Source organism: Electrona antarctica (genome assembly GCF_951216825.1).
Source record: "Electrona antarctica genome assembly, contig: scaffold_223, whole genome shotgun sequence".
In the NCBI taxonomy this organism is placed as follows: domain Eukaryota; kingdom Metazoa; phylum Chordata; class Actinopteri; order Myctophiformes; family Myctophidae; genus Electrona; species Electrona antarctica.
In genome coordinates this window covers 130,546-150,473 of record NW_027638010.1, presented here as the reverse complement: position 1 = coordinate 150,473, position 19,928 = coordinate 130,546, and the positions used below count along the sequence as shown (strand labels likewise).

At 45.3% G+C, this 19,928-nt stretch overlaps 1 protein-coding gene across 1 annotated transcript in view; it reads right to left on the bottom strand.

Annotated features, from left to right (window-relative positions):
• Nucleotides 1-416: 416 nt before the first annotated feature.
• Nucleotides 417-19,928, bottom strand: part of LOC306918465 (uncharacterized protein) — a 67,821-nt gene continuing 48,309 nt past the window's right edge. The window contains exons 21-27 of the mRNA XM_079531367.1: nt 14,086-14,145; nt 13,808-13,894; nt 5,023-5,058; nt 4,772-4,819; nt 902-940; nt 601-779; nt 417-557 (exon numbers count right to left, since the gene is read on the bottom strand). Coding sequence (XP_079387493.1) covers nt 628-779; nt 902-940; nt 4,772-4,819; nt 5,023-5,058; nt 13,808-13,894; nt 14,086-14,145 — 422 coding nt within the window. The 3' untranslated portion in view covers nt 417-557; nt 601-627. The remainder of the gene's footprint in view (nt 558-600; nt 780-901; nt 941-4,771; nt 4,820-5,022; nt 5,059-13,807; nt 13,895-14,085; nt 14,146-19,928) is intronic.

Genomic DNA, 19,928 nt, shown 5'->3' with positions numbered 1-19,928 from the left:
AGAGAAATCATCCATAGTAGTATGTATGTGTATATATATATATATATATATATATATATATATATATATATATGGCAGATGTATAGTTGGTTGACGGGTGATTTCATCCAAGTGCACACGTTCACGTGCACACACACGTTCACGTGCACACACACGTTCACGTGCACAATAGCATTACCCTGACTCTGTAAAACTGATGAACAGTCGGGCAGCAAAGCATTGTGGGAGTACAGTAAGACTTCATAAAATAAAATAAATAAACAAACACAAATAAATATAATTTACTGAGACGTTGTGTCCATTTAGGTTTCCTGTCACTTCCTGTCACTTATTTTCCTGTTCGGTAGTAGTTCCAACATGATTGTTATTTCCTGTAGTTTTGTGTAGTTCATGAAGGTTATTGTAGTTTTCTGTAGTCCGGTCTAGTTCCAACATGAAGGTTATTGTAGTTTTCTGTAGTCCGGTCTAGTTCCAACATGAAGGTTATTGTAGTTTTCTGTAGTTTTCTGTAGTCCGGTCTAGTTCCAACATGAATGGTATTGTAGTTCTGTGTAGTTGTGTGTCGTTTCAACATGAAGGTTATTGTAGTTTTCTGTAGTTTTGTGTAGTCCAGTCTAGTGATGAATGTTATTTCCCTGCCCGGCTCTGTTCCAACCTGGACCTCAGGGCTGGTGACATCATCGCAGGGGTCATCAGAGGGGTCATGGCGGAGGTTAAAGGTCGCAGGGGGTACTGCGACCTTCGACCCGGAACGTAAACACACTGGAAATATTTCTGACCTGATGACGCAAGAGGTCAAGGGTCAACGTCATTATAATATAAAACTAATCGTTTATTTAAATCAGTGAATCTTAACAATATAAAACTAATCGTTTATTTTATAAATCAAAAGTATTCTTACTTTTCTTTTTGTCTGTTGTGTTGTCTTCAACTCTTGACTCTGCAGGAACAAACAGTGGAATGATTAGGATTAGGGCAACCTGAAGGTACCGAATACTTTACCGAGTACTGAAGGTACCGAATACTTAACGAGTACTGAAGGTACCTCAGTACTGAAGGTACCGAGGTACTGAAGGTACTGAAGGTACCGAGGTACCTCAGTACTGAAGGTACCGAATACTTTACTGAGTACTCAGTACTGAAGGTACTAAAGGTACCGTACTGAAGGTACTAAAGGTACCGAGGTACTGAAGGTACTAAAGGTACCTCAGTACTGAAGGTACAGAAGGTACTGAAGGTACCTCAGTACTGAAGGTACCCCAGTACTAAAGGTACCTCAGTACTGAAGCTACTAAAGGTACCTCAGTACTGAAGGTACTAATGGTACCTCAGTACTGAAGGTACAGAAGGTACTAAAGATACCTCAGTACTGAAGGTACCGAATACTTTACCGAGTACTGAAGGTACCGAATACTTTACTGAGTACTGAAGGTACCGAGGTACTGAAGGTACTAAAGGTACCGAGGTACCTCAGTACTGAAGGTGCTAAAGGTACCTCAGTACTGAAGGTACTAAAGGTAACTTAGTACTGAAGGTACCTTCAGTACCTTCTGTACCTTCAGTACTGAGGTACTGAAGGTACCTTCAGTACCTTCAGTACCTTCAGTACTGAGGTACCTTCAGCACTGAGGTACCTCAGTACTGAAGGTACAGAAGGTACTAATGGTACCTCAGTACTGACGGTACCTCAGTACTGAAGATACCTCAGTACTGAAGGTACTTTACCGAGTACTGAAGGTACCGAATACTTTACTGAGTACTGAAAGTACCGAGGTACTGAAGGTACTAAAGGTACCGAGGTACCTCAGTACTGAAGGTACCTCAGTACTGAAGGTACCGAGGTACTGAAGGTACTGAAGGTACCGAGGTACCTCAGTACTGAAGGTACCGAATACTTTACTGAGTACTCAGTACTGAAGGTACTAAAGGTACCGTACTGAAGGTACTAAAGGTACCGAGGTACTGAAGGTACTAAAGGTACCTCAGTACTGGAGGTACAGAAGGTACTGAAGGTACCTCAGTACTGAAGGTACCCCAGTACTAAAGGTACCTCAGTACTGAAGCTACTAAAGGTACCTCAGTACTGAAGGTACTAATGGTACCTCAGTACTGAAGGTACAGAAGGTACTAAAGATACCTCAGTACTGAAGGTACCGAATACTTTACTGAGTACTGAAGGTACCGAGGTACTGAAGGTACTAAAGGTACCGAGGTACCTCAGTACTGAAGGTGCTAAAGGTACCTCAGTACTGAAGGTACTAAAGGTACCTCAGTACTGAAGGTACCTTCAGTACCTTCTGTACCTTCAGTACTGAGGTACCTCAGTGCTGAAGGTACCTCAGTACTGAAGGTACTGAAGGTACTGAAGGTACCTTTAGTACCTTCAGTACTGAGGTACCTTTAGCACCTTCAGTACTGAGGTACCTTCAGCACTGAGGTACCTCAGTACTGGTACCTCAGTACTGAAGGTACAGAAGGTACTAATGGTACCTCAGTACTGAAGGTACTAATGGTACCTCAGTACTGAAGGTACCTCAGTACTGAAGGTACCGAATACTTTACCGAGTACTGAAGGTACCGAATACTTTACTGAGTACTGAAGGTACAGAAGGTACTAATGGTACCTCAGTACTGAAGGTACTAATAGTACCTCAGTACTGAAGGTACCTCAGTACTGAAGATACCTCAGTACTGAAGGTACCGAATACTTTACCGAGTACTGAAGGTACCGAATACTTTACTGAGTACTGAAGGTACCGAGGTACTGAAGGTACTAAAGGTACCGAGGTACCTCAGTACTGAAGGTACTAAAGGTACCTCAGTCCTGCAGATATACCTATGAATCCTAGGTTATACCCAGACAGTACAAGCAGATATACATATGAATCCTAGGTTATACCCAGACAGTACAAGCAGATATACCTATGAATCCTAGGTTATACCCAGACAGTACAAGCAGATATACCTATGAATCCTAGGTTATACCCAGACAGTACAAGCAGATATACCTATGAATCCTAGGTTATACCCAGACAGTACAAGCAGATATACCTATGAATCCTAGGTTATACCCAGACAGTACAAGCAGATATACATATGAATCCAAGGTTATACCCAGACAGTACAAGCAGATATACCTATGAATCCTAGGTTATACCCAGACAGTACAAGCAGATATACATATGAATCCTAGGTTATACCCAGACAGTACTAGACAGTACAGTACTTACTGAGTACTGAAGGTACCGAGGTACTGAAGGTACTAAAGGTACCGAGGTACCTCAGTACTGAAGGTGCTAAAGGTACCTCAGTACTGAAGGTACTAAAGGTACCTCAGTACTGAAGGTACTGAGGTACCTTCAGTACTGAAGGTACCTTCAGTACCTTCTGTACCTTCAGTACTGAGGTACCTCAGTGCTGAAGGTACCTCAGTACTGAAGGTACTGAAGGTACTGGAGGTACCTCAGTACTGAGGTACCTCAGTGCTGAAGGTACCTCAGTACTGAGGTACCTCAGTACTGAAGGTACAGAAGGTACTGAAGGTACCTCAGTACTTCAACTCTTGACTCTGCAGGAACAAACAGTGGAATGATTAGGATTAGGGCAACCTGAAGGTACCGAATACTGTACCGAGTACTGAAGGTACTGAATACTTAACGAGTACTGAAGGTACCGAGGTACTGAAGGTACCGAGGTACCTCAGTACTGAAGGTACCGAATACTTTACTGAGTACTCAGTACTGAAGGTACTAAAGGTACCGAGGTACCTCAGTACTGAAGGTACCTCAGTACTGAAGGTACTAAAGGTACTCAGTACTGAAGGTACAGAAGGTACTGAAGGTACTGAAGGTACTAATGGTACCTCAGTACTGAAGGTACAGAAGGTACTGAAGGTACCTCAGTACTGAAGATACCTCAGTACTGAAGGTACCGAATACTTTACCGAGTACTGAAGGTACCGAATACTTTACTGAGTACTGAAGGTACCGAGGTACTGAAGGTACTAAAGGTACCGAGGTACCTCAGTACTGAAGGTACTAAAGGTACCTCAGTCCTGCAGATATACCTATGAATCCTAGGTTATACCCAGACAGTACAAGCAGATATACATATTAATCCTAGGTTATACCCAGACAGTACAAGCAGATATACCTATGAATCCTAGGTTATACCCAGACAGTACAAGCAGATATACCTATGAATCCTAGGTTATACCCAGACAGTACAAGCAGATATACCTATGAATCCTAGGTTATACCCAGACAGTACAAGTAGATATACCTATGAATCCTAGGTTATACCCAGACAGTACAAGCAGATATACCTATGAATCCTAGGTTATACCCAGACAGTACAAGCAGATATACCTATGAATCCTAGGTTATACCCAGACAGTACAAGCAGATGAATCCTAGGTTATACCCAGACAGTACAAGCAGATATACGAGACACCGGGTGGCAACAAGCTGCTCGCGGCAGGAGTCTCTCTTCCTGGTTTTTAGACAGTCGGCCAGAACATTATTAACTATATTATTAACTATATATAAAACACGCTTCATTCAGAACACGCTTCATTCAGAACATTATTAACTATATATAAAACACGCTTCATTTCCATCTAAAAACCAGGAAGATATTTCTGCCGCGAGCGAGCAAGTCTGTCTGTCATATAATAGCAATAACATATAACCTATACACATATATAATAATAAAACATAACACATATAATACATGTGACTGTCTCTATATATTATATATTGTGACTCTGTACCTTTGGTTTTCTTGTCAGATTTCTTCTCAGTGGTTTTCTCACTTTTAACTTTGAGAAAAGAGAATCATTAATATCATTGTTTATCATTAACAATAATCTGATACTATATCATTAACATGTATCACTATATCATTAACAATAATCTGATACTGTGGAGCACATTTCAACAAAAAATACATTATTGATATTTAAACATTGAAACATTGAATTTAAACATGAACATAATTAAGCAGGAAGTAATAGAAACGTACCAGCCTTTTCCACCTGACTTCTTGACTTCTTCTTGTCTGAAAAGAGACAATAATTAATTATTAACTCATTACACATTTGACACATTTATGACCTGTAGTGTTAAGGTATAAAAAAAACCTTAGGGTTAGGGTAAATAAACCCTTAGGGTTAGGGTAAGGGGCCTGTTGTGTTAAGGTATAAATAAAGTGTTAGGGTAAATAAAGGTAAACCTGTAGCAGCAGATCTATAGAGAGTATGCGCATGCTTAAAGTGAATGGCTCATCGAGTGACTAATCGAGTGGCAAAGCAACAGGCAAAGTGAGTTTAACATTGTTTAATGTTGTTTAATGCAATCAGATAGGACTTTTCTGTGTGGATGTATGGGCTGTCAAGGCCAGAAAGTAGTTTTTTGCCACTCAGTAGGCGTTCCTGCATAACTTCCTGGTTTGATGATGATGTCACGCGCATACCCTCTATAGTCATCTTTACATGAAGGTGTTTTAGATGAAAAGGATAATGAAAATAAATAAAGGTGTAGGGTTAGGGTTAGGTTAAGGGTGCGGAAATGCGCACCAGGAGCGCACTCGCCTATTAGTGTGCATTGTACAGTGCAGTCAGTCCTATTAGTGTGCATTGTGCAGTGCAGTCAGTCCTATTAGTGTGCAGTCAGTCCTATTAGTGTGCAGTCAGTCCTATTAGTGTGCATTGTGCAGTGCAGTCAGTCCTATTAGTGTGCAGTCAGTCCTATTAGTGTACATTGTGCAGTGCAGTCAGTCCTATTAGTGTGCAGTCAGTCCTATTAGTGTGCATTGTGCAGTGCAGTCAGTCCTATTAGTGTGCAGTCAGTCCTATTAGTGTGCAGTCAGTCCTATTAGTGTGCAGTCAGTCCTATTAGTGTGCAGTCAGTCCTATTAGTGTGCAGTCAGTCCTATTAGTGTGCATTGTGCAGTGCAGTCAGTCCTATTAGTGTGCAGTCAGTCCTATTAGTGTACATTGTGCAGTGCAGTCAGTCCTATTAGTGTGCAGTCAGTCCTATTAGTGTGCAGTCAGTCCTATTAGTGTACATTGTGCAGTGCAGTCAGTCCTATTAGTGTGCATTGTACAGTGCAGTCAGTCCTATTAGTGTGCATTGCGCAGTGCAGTCAGTCCTATTAGTGTACATTGTGCAGTGCAGTCAGTCCTATTAGTGTGCAGTCAGTCCTATTAGTGTGCAGTCAGTCCTACTAGTGTGCAGTCAGTCCTATTAGTGTGCAGTCAGTCCTACTAGTGTGCAGTCAGTCCTATTAGTGTGCAGTCAGTCCTATTAGTGTGCAGTCAGTCCTATTAGTGTGCAGTCAGTCCTACTAGTGTGCAGTCAGTCCTATTAGTGTGCAGTCAGTCCTACTAGTGTGCAGTCAGTCCTATTAGTGTGCAGTCAGTCCTACTAGTGTGCAGTCAGTCCTATTAGTGTGCAGTCAGTCCTACTAGTGTGCAGTCAGTCCTATTAGTGTGCATTGTGCAGTGCAGTCAGTCCTATTAGTGTGCAGTCAGTCCTATTAGTGTGCAGTCAGTCCTATTAGTGTGCAGTCAGTCCTATTAGTGTGCAGTCAGTCCTATTAGTGTGCAGTCAGTCCTATTAGTGTGCAGTCAGTCCTATTAGTGTGCAGTCAGTCCTATTAGTGTGCATTGTGCAGTGCAGTCAGTCCTATTAGTGTGCATTGTGCAGTGCAGTCAGTCCTACTAGTGTGCAGTCAGTCCTATTAGTGTGCAGTCAGTCCTATTAGTGTGCAGTCAGTCCTATTAGTGTGCAGTCAGTCCTATTAGTGTGCAGTCAGTCCTATTAGTGTGCAGTCAGTCCTATTAGTGTGCAGTCAGTCCTATTAGTGTGCATTGTGCAGTGCAGTCAGTCCTATTAGTGTGCATTGTGCAGTGCAGTCAGTCCTACTAGTGTGCAGTCAGTCCTATTAGTGTGCATTGTGCAGTGCAGTCAGTCCTACTAGTGTGCAGTCAGTCCTATTAGTGTGCAGTCAGTCCTATTAGTGTGCAGTCAGTCCTATTAGTGTGCAGTCAGTCCTATTAGTGTGCAGTCAGTCCTATTAGTGTGCAGTCAGTCCTATTAGTGTACATTGTGCAGTGCAGTCAGTCCTATTAGTGTGCAGTCAGTCCTATTAGTGTACATTGTGCAGTGCAGTCAGTCCTATTAGTGTACATTGTGCAGTGCAGTCAGTCCTATTAGTGTACATTGTGCAGTGCAGTCAGTCCTATTAGTGTGCAGTCAGTCCTATTAGTGTGCAGTCAGTCCTATTAGTGTGCAGTCAGTCCTATTAGTGTGCAGTCAGTCCTATTAGTGTGCAGTCAGTCCTATTAGTGTGCAGTCAGTCCTATTAGTGTGCATTGTGCAGTGCAGTCAGTCCTATTAGTGTGCATTGTGCAGTGCAGTCAGTCCTATTAGTGTGCAGTCAGTCCTATTAGTGTGCAGTCAGTCCTATTAGTGTGCAGTCAGTCCTATTAGTGTGCAGTCAGTCCTATTAGTGTGCAGTCAGTCCTATTAGTGTGCAGTCAGTCCTATTAGTGTGCATTGTGCAGTGCAGTCAGTCCTATTAGTGTGCAGTCAGTCCTATTAGTGTACATTGTGCAGTGCAGTCAGTCCTATTAGTGTGCATTGTACAGTGCAGTCAGTCCTATTAGTGTGCATTGCGCAGTGCAGTCAGTCCTATTAGTGTACATTGTGCAGTGCAGTCAGTCCTATTAGTGTGCAGTCAGTCCTATTAGTGTGCAGTCAGTCCTACTAGTGTGCAGTCAGTCCTATTAGTGTGCAGTCAGTCCTACTAGTGTGCAGTCAGTCCTATTAGTGTGCAGTCAGTCCTATTAGTGTGCAGTCAGTCCTATTAGTGTGCAGTCAGTCCTACTAGTGTGCAGTCAGTCCTATTAGTGTGCAGTCAGTCCTACTAGTGTGCAGTCAGTCCTATTAGTGTGCAGTCAGTCCTACTAGTGTGCAGTCAGTCCTATTAGTGTGCAGTCAGTCCTACTAGTGTGCAGTCAGTCCTATTAGTGTGCATTGTGCAGTGCAGTCAGTCCTATTAGTGTGCAGTCAGTCCTATTAGTGTGCAGTCAGTCCTATTAGTGTGCAGTCAGTCCTATTAGTGTGCAGTCAGTCCTATTAGTGTGCATTGTGCAGTGCAGTCAGTCCTACTAGTGTGCAGTCAGTCCTATTAGTGTGCAGTCAGTCCTATTAGTGTGCAGTCAGTCCTATTAGTGTGCAGTCAGTCCTATTAGTGTGCAGTCAGTCCTATTAGTGTACATTGTGCAGTGCAGTCAGTCCTATTAGTGTGCAGTCAGTCCTATTAGTGTACATTGTGCAGTGCAGTCAGTCCTATTAGTGTACATTGTGCAGTGCAGTCAGTCCTATTAGTGTACATTGTGCAGTGCAGTCAGTCCTATTAGTGTACATTGTGCAGTGCAGTCAGTCCTACTAGTGTGCATTGTGCAGTGCAGTCAGTCCTATTAGTGTACATTGTGCAGTGCAGTCAGTCCTATTAGTGTGCAGTCAGTCCTACTAGTGTGCAGTCAGTCCTATTAGTGTGCATTGTGCAGTGCAGTCAGTCCTACTAGTGTGCAGTCAGTCCTATTAGTGTGCATTGTGCAGTGCAGTCAGTCCTATTAGTGTGCAGTCAGTCCTATTAGTGTGCAGTCAGTCCTATTAGTGTGCAGTCAGTCCTATTAGTGTACAGTCAGTCCTATTAGTGTGCAGTCAGTCCTATTAGTGTGCAGTCAGTCCTATTAGTGTACAGTCAGTCCTACTAGTGTGCAGTCAGTCCTACTAGTGTGCAGTCAGTCCTATTAGTGTGCAGTCAGTCCTATTAGTGTGCAGTCAGTCCTATTAGTGTACATTGTGCAGTGCAGTCAGTCCTACTAGTGTGCAGTCAGTCCTATTTGTGTACAGTCAGTCCTACTAGTGTGCAGTCAGTCCTACTAGTGTGCAGTCAGTCCTATTAGTGTACAGTCAGTCCTACTAGTGTGCAGTCAGTCCTACTAGTGTGCAGTCAGTCCTATTAGTGTGCAGTCAGTCCTATTAGTGTGCAGTCAGTCCTATTAGTGTACATTGTGCAGTGCAGTCAGTCCTACTAGTGTGCAGTCAGTCCTATTAGTGTGCAGTCAGTCCTATTAGTGTACATTGTGCAGTGCAGTCAGTCCTATTAGTGTGCAGTCAGTCCTATTAGTGTGCAGTCAGTCCTATTAGTGTGCAGTCAGTCCTATTAGTGTGCAGTCAGTCCTATTAGTGTGCAGTCAGTCCTATTAGTGTGCAGTCAGTCCTATTAGTGTGCATTGTGCAGTGCAGTCAGTCCTATTAGTGTGCAGTCAGTCCTATTAGTGTGCAGTCAGTCCTATTAGTGTGCAGTCAGTCCTATTAGTGTGCAGTCAGTCCTATTAGTGTGCAGTCAGTCCTATTAGTGTGCAGTCAGTCCTATTAGTGTGCAGTCAGTCCTATTAGTGTACATTGTGCAGTGCAGTCAGTCCTATTAGTGTGCATTGTGCAGTGCAGTCAGTCCTATTAGTGTGCATTGTGCAGTGCAGTCAGTCCTATTAGTGTGCATTGTGCAGTGCAGTCAGTCCTATTAGTGTGCAGTCAGTCCTATTAGTGTGCAGTCAGTCCTATTAGTGTGCAGTCAGTCCTATTAGTGTGCAGTCAGTCCTATTAGTGTGCAGTCAGTCCTATTAGTGTACATTGTACAGTGCAGTCAGTCCTATTAGTGTGCATTGTACAGTGCAGTCAGTCCTATTAGTGTGCATTGTGCAGTGCAGTCAGTCCTATTAGTGTGCATTGTGCAGTGCAGTCAGTCCTATTAGTGTGCATTGTGCAGTGCAGTCAGTCCTATTAGTGTGCATTGTGCAGTGCAGTCAGTCCTATTAGTGTGCAGTCAGTCCTATTAGTGTGCAGTCAGTCCTATTAGTGTGCAGTCAGTCCTATTAGTGTGCAGTCAGTCCTATTAGTGTGCAGTCAGTCCTATTAGTGTACATTGTACAGTGCAGTCAGTCCTATTAGTGTGCATTGTGCAGTGCAGTCAGTCCTATTAGTGTGCAGTCAGTCCTATTAGTGTGCATTGTACAGTGCAGTCAGTCCTATTAGTGTGCATTGTGCAGTGCAGTCAGTCCTATTAGTGTGCAGTCAGTCCTATTAGTGTGCAGTCAGTCCTATTAGTGTGCATTGTGCAGTGCAGTCAGTCCTATTAGTGTGCATTGTGCAGTGCAGTCAGTCCTATTAGTGTGCAGTCAGTCCTACTAGTGTGCATTGTGCAGTGCAGTCAGTCCTATTAGTGTGCATTGTACAGTGCAGTCAGTCCTATTAGTGTGCATTGCGCAGTGCAGTCAGTCCTATTAGTGTACATTGTGCAGTGCAGTCAGTCCTATTAGTGTGCAGTCAGTCCTATTAGTGTGCAGTCAGTCCTACTAGTGTGCAGTCAGTCCTATTAGTGTGCAGTCAGTCCTACTAGTGTGCAGTCAGTCCTATTAGTGTGCAGTCAGTCCTATTAGTGTGCAGTCAGTCCTATTAGTGTGCAGTCAGTCCTACTAGTGTGCAGTCAGTCCTATTAGTGTGCAGTCAGTCCTACTAGTGTGCAGTCAGTCCTATTAGTGTGCAGTCAGTCCTACTAGTGTGCAGTCAGTCCTATTAGTGTGCAGTCAGTCCTACTAGTGTGCAGTCAGTCCTATTAGTGTGCATTGTGCAGTGCAGTCAGTCCTATTAGTGTGCAGTCAGTCCTATTAGTGTGCAGTCAGTCCTATTAGTGTGCAGTCAGTCCTATTAGTGTGCAGTCAGTCCTATTAGTGTGCAGTCAGTCCTATTAGTGTACATTGTGCAGTGCAGTCAGTCCTATTAGTGTGCATTGTGCAGTGCAGTCAGTCCTATTAGTGTGCATTGTGCAGTGCAGTCAGTCCTATTAGTGTGCAGTCAGTCCTATTAGTGTGCAGTCAGTCCTATTAGTGTGCAGTCAGTCCTATTAGTGTGCAGTCAGTCCTATTAGTGTGCATTGTGCAGTGCAGTCAGTCCTATTAGTGTGCAGTCAGTCCTATTAGTGTGCAGTCAGTCCTATTAGTGTGCAGTCAGTCCTATTAGTGTGCAGTCAGTCCTATTAGTGTGCAGTCAGTCCTATTAGTGTGCATTGTGCAGTGCAGTCAGTCCTATTAGTGTGCAGTCAGTCCTATTAGTGTGCATTGTGCAGTGCAGTCAGTCCTATTAGTGTACATTGTGCAGTGCAGTCAGTCCTATTAGTGTGCATTGTGCAGTGCAGTCAGTCCTATTAGTGTGCAGTCAGTCCTATTAGTGTGCAGTCAGTCCTATTAGTGTGCAGTCAGTCCTATTAGTGTGCAGTCAGTCCTATTAGTGTGCATTGTACAGTGCAGTCAGTCCTATTAGTGTACATTGTACAGTGCAGTCAGTCCTATTAGTGTGCATTGTGCAGTGCAGTCAGTCCTATTAGTGTGCAGTCAGTCCTACTAGTGTGCAGTCAGTCCTATTAGTGTGCAGTCAGTCCTATTAGTGTGCAGTCAGTCCTACTAGTGTGCATTGTGCAGTGCAGTCAGTCCTATTAGTGTGCAGTCAGTCCTATTAGTGTGCAGTCAGTCCTACTAGTGTACATTGTGCAGTGCAGTCAGTCCTATTAGTGTGCAGTCAGTCCTATTAGTGTGCATTGTGCAGTGCAGTCAGTCCTATTAGTGTGCAGTCAGTCCTATTAGTGTGCAGTCAGTCCTATTAGTGTGCAGTCAGTCCTATTAGTGTGCAGTCAGTCCTATTAGTGTGCAGTCAGTCCTATTAGTGTGCATTGTGCAGTGCAGTCAGTCCTATTAGTGTGCAGTCAGTCCTATTAGTGTGCAGTCAGTCCTATTAGTGTGCATTGTGCAGTGCAGTCAGTCCTATTAGTGTGCAGTCAGTCCTATTAGTGTGCAGTCAGTCCTATTAGTGTGCAGTCAGTCCTATTAGTGTGCATTGTACAGTGCAGTCAGTCCTATTAGTGTGCAGTCAGTCCTATTAGTGTGCATTGTACAGTGCAGTCATCCTATTAGTGTGCAGTCAGTCCTATTAGTGTGCATTGTGCAGTGCAGTCAGTCCTATTAGTGTGCAGTCAGTCCTATTAGTGTGCATTGTGCAGTGCAGTCAGTCCTATTAGTGTGCAGTCAGTCCTATTAGTGTGCAGTCAGTCCTATTAGTGTGCAGTCAGTCCTATTAGTGTGCATTGTGCAGTGCAGTCAGTCCTATTAGTGTGCAGTCAGTCCTATTAGTGTGCAGTCAGTCCTATTAGTGTGCAGTCAGTCCTATTAGTGTACATTGTGCAGTGCAGTCAGTCCTATTAGTGTGCATTGTGCAGTGCAGTCATCCTATTAGTGTGCAGTCAGTCCTATTAGTGTGCAGTCAGTCCTATTAGTGTACATTGTGCAGTGCAGTCATCCTATTAGTGTGCAGTCAGTCCTATTAGTGTGCAGTCAGTCCTATTAGTGTGCATTGTGCAGTGCAGTCAGTCCTATTAGTGTGCAGTCAGTCCTATTAGTGTGCAGTCAGTCCTATTAGTGTGCAGTCAGTCCTATTAGTGTGCAGTCAGTCCTATTAGTGTGCATTGTGCAGTGCAGTCAGTCCTATTAGTGTGCATTGTGCAGTGCAGTCAGTCCTATTAGTGTGCATTGTGCAGTGCAGTCAGTCCTACTAGTGTGCAGTCAGTCCTATTAGTGTACATTGTACAGTGCAGTCAGTCCTATTAGTGTGCAGTCAGTCCTATTAGTGTGCAGTCAGTCCTATTAGTGTGCAGTCAGTCCTATTAGTGTGCAGTCAGTCCTATTAGTGTGCAGTCAGTCCTATTAGTGTACATTGTGCAGTGCAGTCAGTCCTATTAGTGTGCATTGTACAGTGCAGTCAGTCCTATTAGTGTGCAGTCAGTCCTATTAGTGTGCAGTCAGTCCTATTAGTGTGCAGTCAGTCCTATTAGTGTGCAGTCAGTCCTATTAGTGTGCAGTCAGTCCTATTAGTGTACATTGTGCAGTGCAGTCAGTCCTATTAGTGTGCATTGTGCAGTGCAGTCAGTCCTATTAGTGTGCAGTCAGTCCTATTAGTGTGCAGTCAGTCCTATTAGTGTGCAGTCAGTCCTATTAGTGTGCAGTCAGTCCTATTAGTGTGCAGTCAGTCCTATTAGTGTGCAGTCAGTCCTATTAGTGTGCATTGTGCAGTGCAGTCAGTCCTATTATAGCCTCGGAAACCCAGACCCAGTCCGAGTCCACTTCAATTTGGCATACAGTATTGCAAACATCGCTCACTCTCTGCTGATTTCTGATCGTCTGCACCTTTGTTAAATTGACACACACAAGCACACATGTACACACACTCCTCTCTCTCTCTGTCGCTCTAAGTAATTAGTCTCATGTCGCGCAGCTGCGCATAGTTTCTCCCGGCGGATCCTGCCGGGAGCTGCCTATGCCATAAAAAGCATAGGTGAGTTCCAGGCTAGTCCTATTAGTGTGCAGTCAGTCCTATTAGTGTGCATTGTGCAGTGCAGTCAGTCCTATTAGTGTGCATTGTGCAGTGCAGTCAGTCCTATTAGTGTGCAGTCAGTCCTATTAGTGTGCATTGTGCAGTGCAGTCAGTCCTATTAGTGTGCAGTCAGTCCTATTAGTGTGCAGTCAGTCCTATTAGTGTGCATTGTGCAGTGCAGTCAGTCCTATTAGTGTGCAGTCAGTCCTATTAGTGTACATTGTGCAGTGCACTCAGTGTGCTATTTCCGAACGCGCCCTAAATAAAGGAGTTTTAGATGAAAAGGAGAAGGTTAAAGGTCAAAGGTGAATGACCTGTAGTAGCAGCAGGTGTGGAGGTCTTGGACGATGACACCTCTGTTACGTTTCCTTTCTTCACTGCTGAGGTTTTAACTCTGACTTCTGAGGGAGGAGAAGAAGAAGAAGAAGAAGAAGAAGAAGTGTTTCATGTGTTGATTAAGGTGCAGCCATTATGATTATCATAATGTATTATTATTACATACGTTATGATTATCAATATGGCCATGTACTGTACCGTACCGTACCGTACCGTACCGTACCGTACCGTACCGTACCGTACCGTATTGTGTTACCTTTCTTTGCTACGGCAGAAGTTTTACTTTTGCTTTTGACTCCAGACGTCTTGGTTGCACCTGAAAAAACACATAAAACAAACGACAAACATAAAGTTAAATACTTTTTATTTATTTATTTACTCTTTGACTGCCAACTACGAGATATCTCGTAGATTAAGCGGTTTGGCTGAAAATCTACTTTTAACACTGTCCAGGTTGCTATAGGAAACACCTTGCTCATCCCCACCTACAGGTTGCTATAGAAACACCTTGCTCATCCCCACCCACAGGTTACTATAGGAAACACCTTGCTCATCCCCACCTACAGGTTGCTATAGGAACACCTTGCTCATCCCCACCTACAGGTTACTATAGGAACACCTTGCTCATCCCCACCTACAGGTTGCTTTTTTTTTAACCATCCGGTCGTTGAGATGGACAGACGTGTTTCGTCTCGCTCCTGCGCCAAGTCACAGAATGTTGACAAAAAAGCGTATTTTCTCGCTCATTTTCTTTTTATACTCCTGTGGATTATGGATTTCTACTCCAATTCACCCTGGTTTTACCATCACGTGGATATGAGGAAAATTGATTACGAGAACAACACCAGCGTAAACAACGAAGAACACAGCACGTTTTATCTCCTCGGCAACAACAATGGATCGACCGGTAAACATCTCGGGCACGGCGCGGCTGGAATCCACGCGCTGTTAACCTGCAATCCGGCCAAAAGAAACAAACCCCTGCTTGGCAAGATCGACAGACGCCTGTTCTGTTGTATATTCTTGTTAATGGCAGGAGACATCCAACCCAATCCTGGTCCTGTACTCACTAGACTTCAGGCGAAGAAACAAATTTGCAGCCTGATGAACACGGACGCAAGGACAACAAAAGAGACGGTCACGGCCACACAGCCAACTCAAGGTACGGGCACGGAGCCGCCTTGGGGACCCATCGCAAGGACAACACATGAGACGGTCACGGCCACACAGCCAACTCAAGGTACGGCCACGGAGCCGACTTGGGGACCCAACGCAGATCCTCCAAGGCAATCAAACAAAGGAACGGAGCTGAACGTGAATCTCCCCCCCCCCCCACCCCCACCCCCACCGAGGACGCCCGCTCCCTTCCCCCTATTCAACCCATGGCTACTAACAAAGACAATGGACCTGATCAACTCTTCTCAATTGCTGACATCAACAAATCAATCCTCAACAACAATGGTATTCATCTTTTTCATCTCAATGTAAACAGCCTTTATTCCAAACTGGCCGAAATTTGAGAATTATTCCTTACCGGCAAGGCAAACATTTTGTGTTTTTCTGAGACCAAACTAGATGAATCCATCAGGGACGCTGAGATTGAAATTGAGAACTATTCAGTAGTCAGAAATGATAGAAACCGTAATGGGGGTGGTGTTTGCATGTATATCCACAAAGATACTGAATTCATTACCCGTACTGACTTACAGCATGTTGAAATTGAAACTGTGTGGGTTGAATTAATTTTCAAAAATGCGAAATCAGTACTAGTTGGCACAGTCTACAGACCTCCTGATCAGCAAGGCTTTTATGATATTCTTGAGGGTTGCTTAGCTGAGGAGGAGGTTGCAGAGAAAATCCTGATGGGAGATCTGAATACAGACGTACAGCGTAAAGAGGCGCCTGTTTTCAAATAATTTAGTAGGTTTTGTGATCTGCATAGTATTAGCCAGCTTATTACCCAACCCACTAGAGTGTGTGTTTCTACTCAAACTGTCATTGATCTCATTCTGACCTCGGACAAATCCAGAATCTCCAAGAAAGGTGTTATTGTATGCGGGCTTAGTGATCATTTCATGATATTCTGTACCCGCAAAAAACAAAAACAAAAGTCTGGCTGCCACAAAGCAGTCATATCAAGGGACCTCAAAACCTACTCGTGTGAGTTCTTTAACCAAGAATTGGAGAGTCTGGATTGGTCCGATGAGCTTAACATTTAGCACACTTGTTGAAGAAGCTTGGCTTGGCTTCAAAACCAAATTTACATCAGTACTGAACTACATGGCTCCTCTGAGAACCATCAGGGTCAAAACCCGCTCGGAGCCATGGATGAATTCGGACATAATGACTGCAACGAATGCCAGAGACAAAAAATGCTCTGAATTTCTAAAATGCAAGTCAAAGCTTGCCAAGCGCTTCAACAGGGGTCTCCAAGCTCAGCTGGACAACCTAAAAACCCAACGAAACAGGCTAAGAAATAATGTTACTGCCATGATCAAATCCGCCAAAAGTAACTTTATTAATAATAAAGCTGAGGAAAACAAAAACAATCCTCGAGAGCTCTAATAATAATAATAATAATAGCTTGAATTTATATAGCGCCTTTCATGAACCCAAGGACGCTTTACAAAATTACCAACAACAATCAAAGACTATATGCCATAAGCCTGAGAAAATAAGTGTCTTTTCAAGGCAGCCTTAAAAGAGTCCAGTGTTGGAGCATGGCGAATCTCTATTGGAAGAGAGTTCCACAGGGTGGGGGCTGCCACACTGAACGCTCTGTCCCCGAAGGTTCGCTTGACTGCCTTGGGGACAGAGAGGAGGTCCATGTTTGTGGACCGCAGGTTCCGTGTCACAGGAGGTTTATGGAGGAGGGCTGAGAGGTACTGTGGAGCCAGGGCATTTTGACATTTGTAGGTGAGAAGTAGGAGTTTATAATTGATACGAAACTTGACAGGAAGCCAATGCAGTTGTTTGAGGGTGGGGGTGATGTGCTGCCAAGGCTTGGTGCGGGTGAGAACTCTGGCAGCTGAGTTCTGGACGTACTGCAGCCTGTCCAGGTACTTGTTTGGGACCCCAAACAGGACTCCATTGCAGTAGTCCAGGCGGGAGGTAACAAATGCATGGATGAGGGTCTCGGCCACGGAGTCGGAGAGTGAAGGGCGGAGTCTGGAGATGTTCTTGAGGTGGTAGAATGCTGATTTGGTTATGGATTTGATATGTGACTGGTAGGAGAGGGTTGAATCCAGAATGATGCCCAGGTTGCGGACTTCCAGAGATGGACTTATGGAACTGCCATCAACCTGAAGCAGGAAAGGTCCAATTGTATGGAGCAGTGCCTTGGGAGCCACGACCATGAGCTCTGTCTTTGAACTGTTTAGTTTGAGAAGGTTAGTGGTCATCCAGGATTTTATTTCAGTGAGGCAGTTGACAAGGGTCTGAGGGGGGAGCTGAGCGGAAGGTGAGGTGCTGAGATACAGTTGAGTATCATCAGCATAGCAATGAAAGCTCAGACCATGGTGGCGAATAATCTGACCCAGGGGGAGCATGTAAATGGTGAACAGTAATGGGCCAAGTACGGAACCTTGTGGTACACCGTGGTTGACTGGGGCTGGGTGAGATCTGGAGGAGTTGATGGTGACAAACTGTTGTCTGTTGGAGAGATATGACTGGAACCAGGAGAGAGCTATGTCCGTGAGGCCAAGGCAGGTGGTGAGGCGGTCGAGGAGGATGGAGTGGGAGACTGTATCAAAGGCTGCGGAGAGATCCAAAAGAACCACAATGCTGACGAGGCCAGAATCAGCAGCAATGAGAAGGTCATTGGTGATCTTTAATAGGGCGGTCTCCGTGCTGTGGTGAGTTCTGTAAGCGGATTGGAGTGGTTCATAAAGCCTATGGTTGGACATGTGTTGTTGTATTTGGGCGGCAACTACTCTTTCCAAGATTTTACTCAGGAAAGGAAGGTTGGAAATCGGCCGGTAGTTGCTCAGCTCCTCAGGGTCCAACCCAGGCTTCTTGAGGATCGGGGTAATTGAGGCGATTTTGAGGCTGCAGGGTACTGTGCCAGTTTGCAGTGAGGAGTTGACAATGTCCATGATGAAAGGGCAGAGGGTGGGTAGGCACGTCTTCACTAGTGCTGTGGGCATGGGGTCCAGAGAGCAGGTGGAGGAGTTAGCCTTAATGACCAGCTCAGTGACCCTAGGAGCATCCACAGCAGTGAAGGAAGAGAAGAGGCACGTTGTAATGCAGTCAGCCACTGGGGCAGCGTCCTGCGGCCGGGGTGCATGTGGAGTGGAGGAGGCAGGTGCCACTGGGGCAGCGTCCTGCGGCCGGGGTGCATGTGGAGTGGAGGAGGCAGGGGGGGGCAGCGTCCTGCGGCCGGGGGGCATGTGGAGTGGAGGAGGCAGGTGCCACTGGGGCAGCGTCCTGCGGCCGGGGTGCATGTGGAGTGGAGGAGGCAGGTGCCACTGGGGCAGCGTCCTGCGGCCGGGGTGCATGTGGAGTGGAGGAGGCAGGTGCCACTGGGGCAGCGTCCTGCGGCCGGGGTGCATGTGGAGTGGAGGAGGCAGGTGCCACTGGGGCAGCGTCCTGCGGCCGGGGTGCATGTGGAGTGGAGGAGGCAGGTGCCACGAGCTGTTGATGGATGGAGTCCACTTTAGCTTGGAAGAAGTCCAAGAACCTGGAGCAGAGGTCAGGGGCACCTGAAGAGTCCGGAACACTGAGGGGACGTAGTAGGCGGTTGATGGTGGAGAACAACATTCTAGGGTTGTTCTGCTGAGAGCCAATAAGAGTGGAATAATATTGGGTCTTAGTCCGAGAGAGGGCATCCTTGTAGGCATCTACATGGTCTTTGTAGGCCAGACGATGGACAGTGAGGCCAGTTCGTTTGTAGAGCCTCTCCAGCTGCCGACCAGTGGCCTTCAAGGTGCGGAGTTCAGGAGTGTACCAGGGGGCCGGACGGTTGAAGGAAACGGTCCGGGTAATTAGGGGGGCCAGGAAGTCAAGGCTGAGGGATATGGCAGCGTTGAAGTGAGTTACCAGGCCATCCACCATGGTGTTGGGAGGAGCCGTAGCCATATGAGTGGCTATCTGGGCAGATAGGGCTGGTGTACTCACTCTCTTGATGTTCCGGAAGGTTATTGTACGTCCAGGGTGCTGTTTGGGTATAGAGGCAGGTATTGTGAACACAATGGCACGATGGTCAGAGAAGCCCAGATCCAGGCACTCCAGGTTGGAGGCAGGTGTGCCAGTGGAACAGAAGTCCAATGTGTGGCCTCGGTCGTGGGTGGGGCCCTGTACATGCTGCGTGAAGTTGAAACAGTCCAACAGTGACAGAAACTCTGCCACAAATGGGTTGGCGCTGTTGTCCACGTGTATGTTCATGACGCCAAGCAGGTGTGTAGATGGACACAAGGCACAGACAGGTGTGAGCAACTCTGATAATTCAGACAAAAAGACAGACTGTTTTGTCTTAGGTGGACGGTATATGAGGACAAACTGAATCTGGGAAAACCCAGTGAGTGTGAATCCAACACACTCAAATGAGGTGACAGCAGGCATGCTGACCTCTTTAATTCGGATGTCAGCTCGGTGTATAATAGCCAGTCCACCACCACGCACTAAACACGGCTTGTGCAAGTACACATAGCCTGGGGGCTCTGGAAGCTACTCAACAACCAATTAGGCTATAGTCAGAAACTGAAAACCAGGTTTTCAAACATAAACATTAAAGCGAACAACACTCTCATCACTGACAAGCTTGATGTGGCCAACTACTTGAACATCTTCTTTACAAACATATCAACAACGCTGGTTAACAATCTGCCCTCCCACTCTGGGCTCTTTGGTGTAGAGCACATTAAAACCTCTCCATCAAACAGGGACAGGTCCCCCTAGATTTCAAACTGGCCAAAGTAACCCCCCTGCACAAGAAAGGGAGTAAATTAGACCCCGTCAACTACCGCCCTATTTCTATTCTAAGCTCCATCTCGAGTGATGGAAAAAATAGTCTATGAACAGGTTGAAAAGTATCTTGCCACTAATAAATTATTGTACGAGTTCCAATCTGGCTTCAGAACATCCCACTCCACTGACACATGC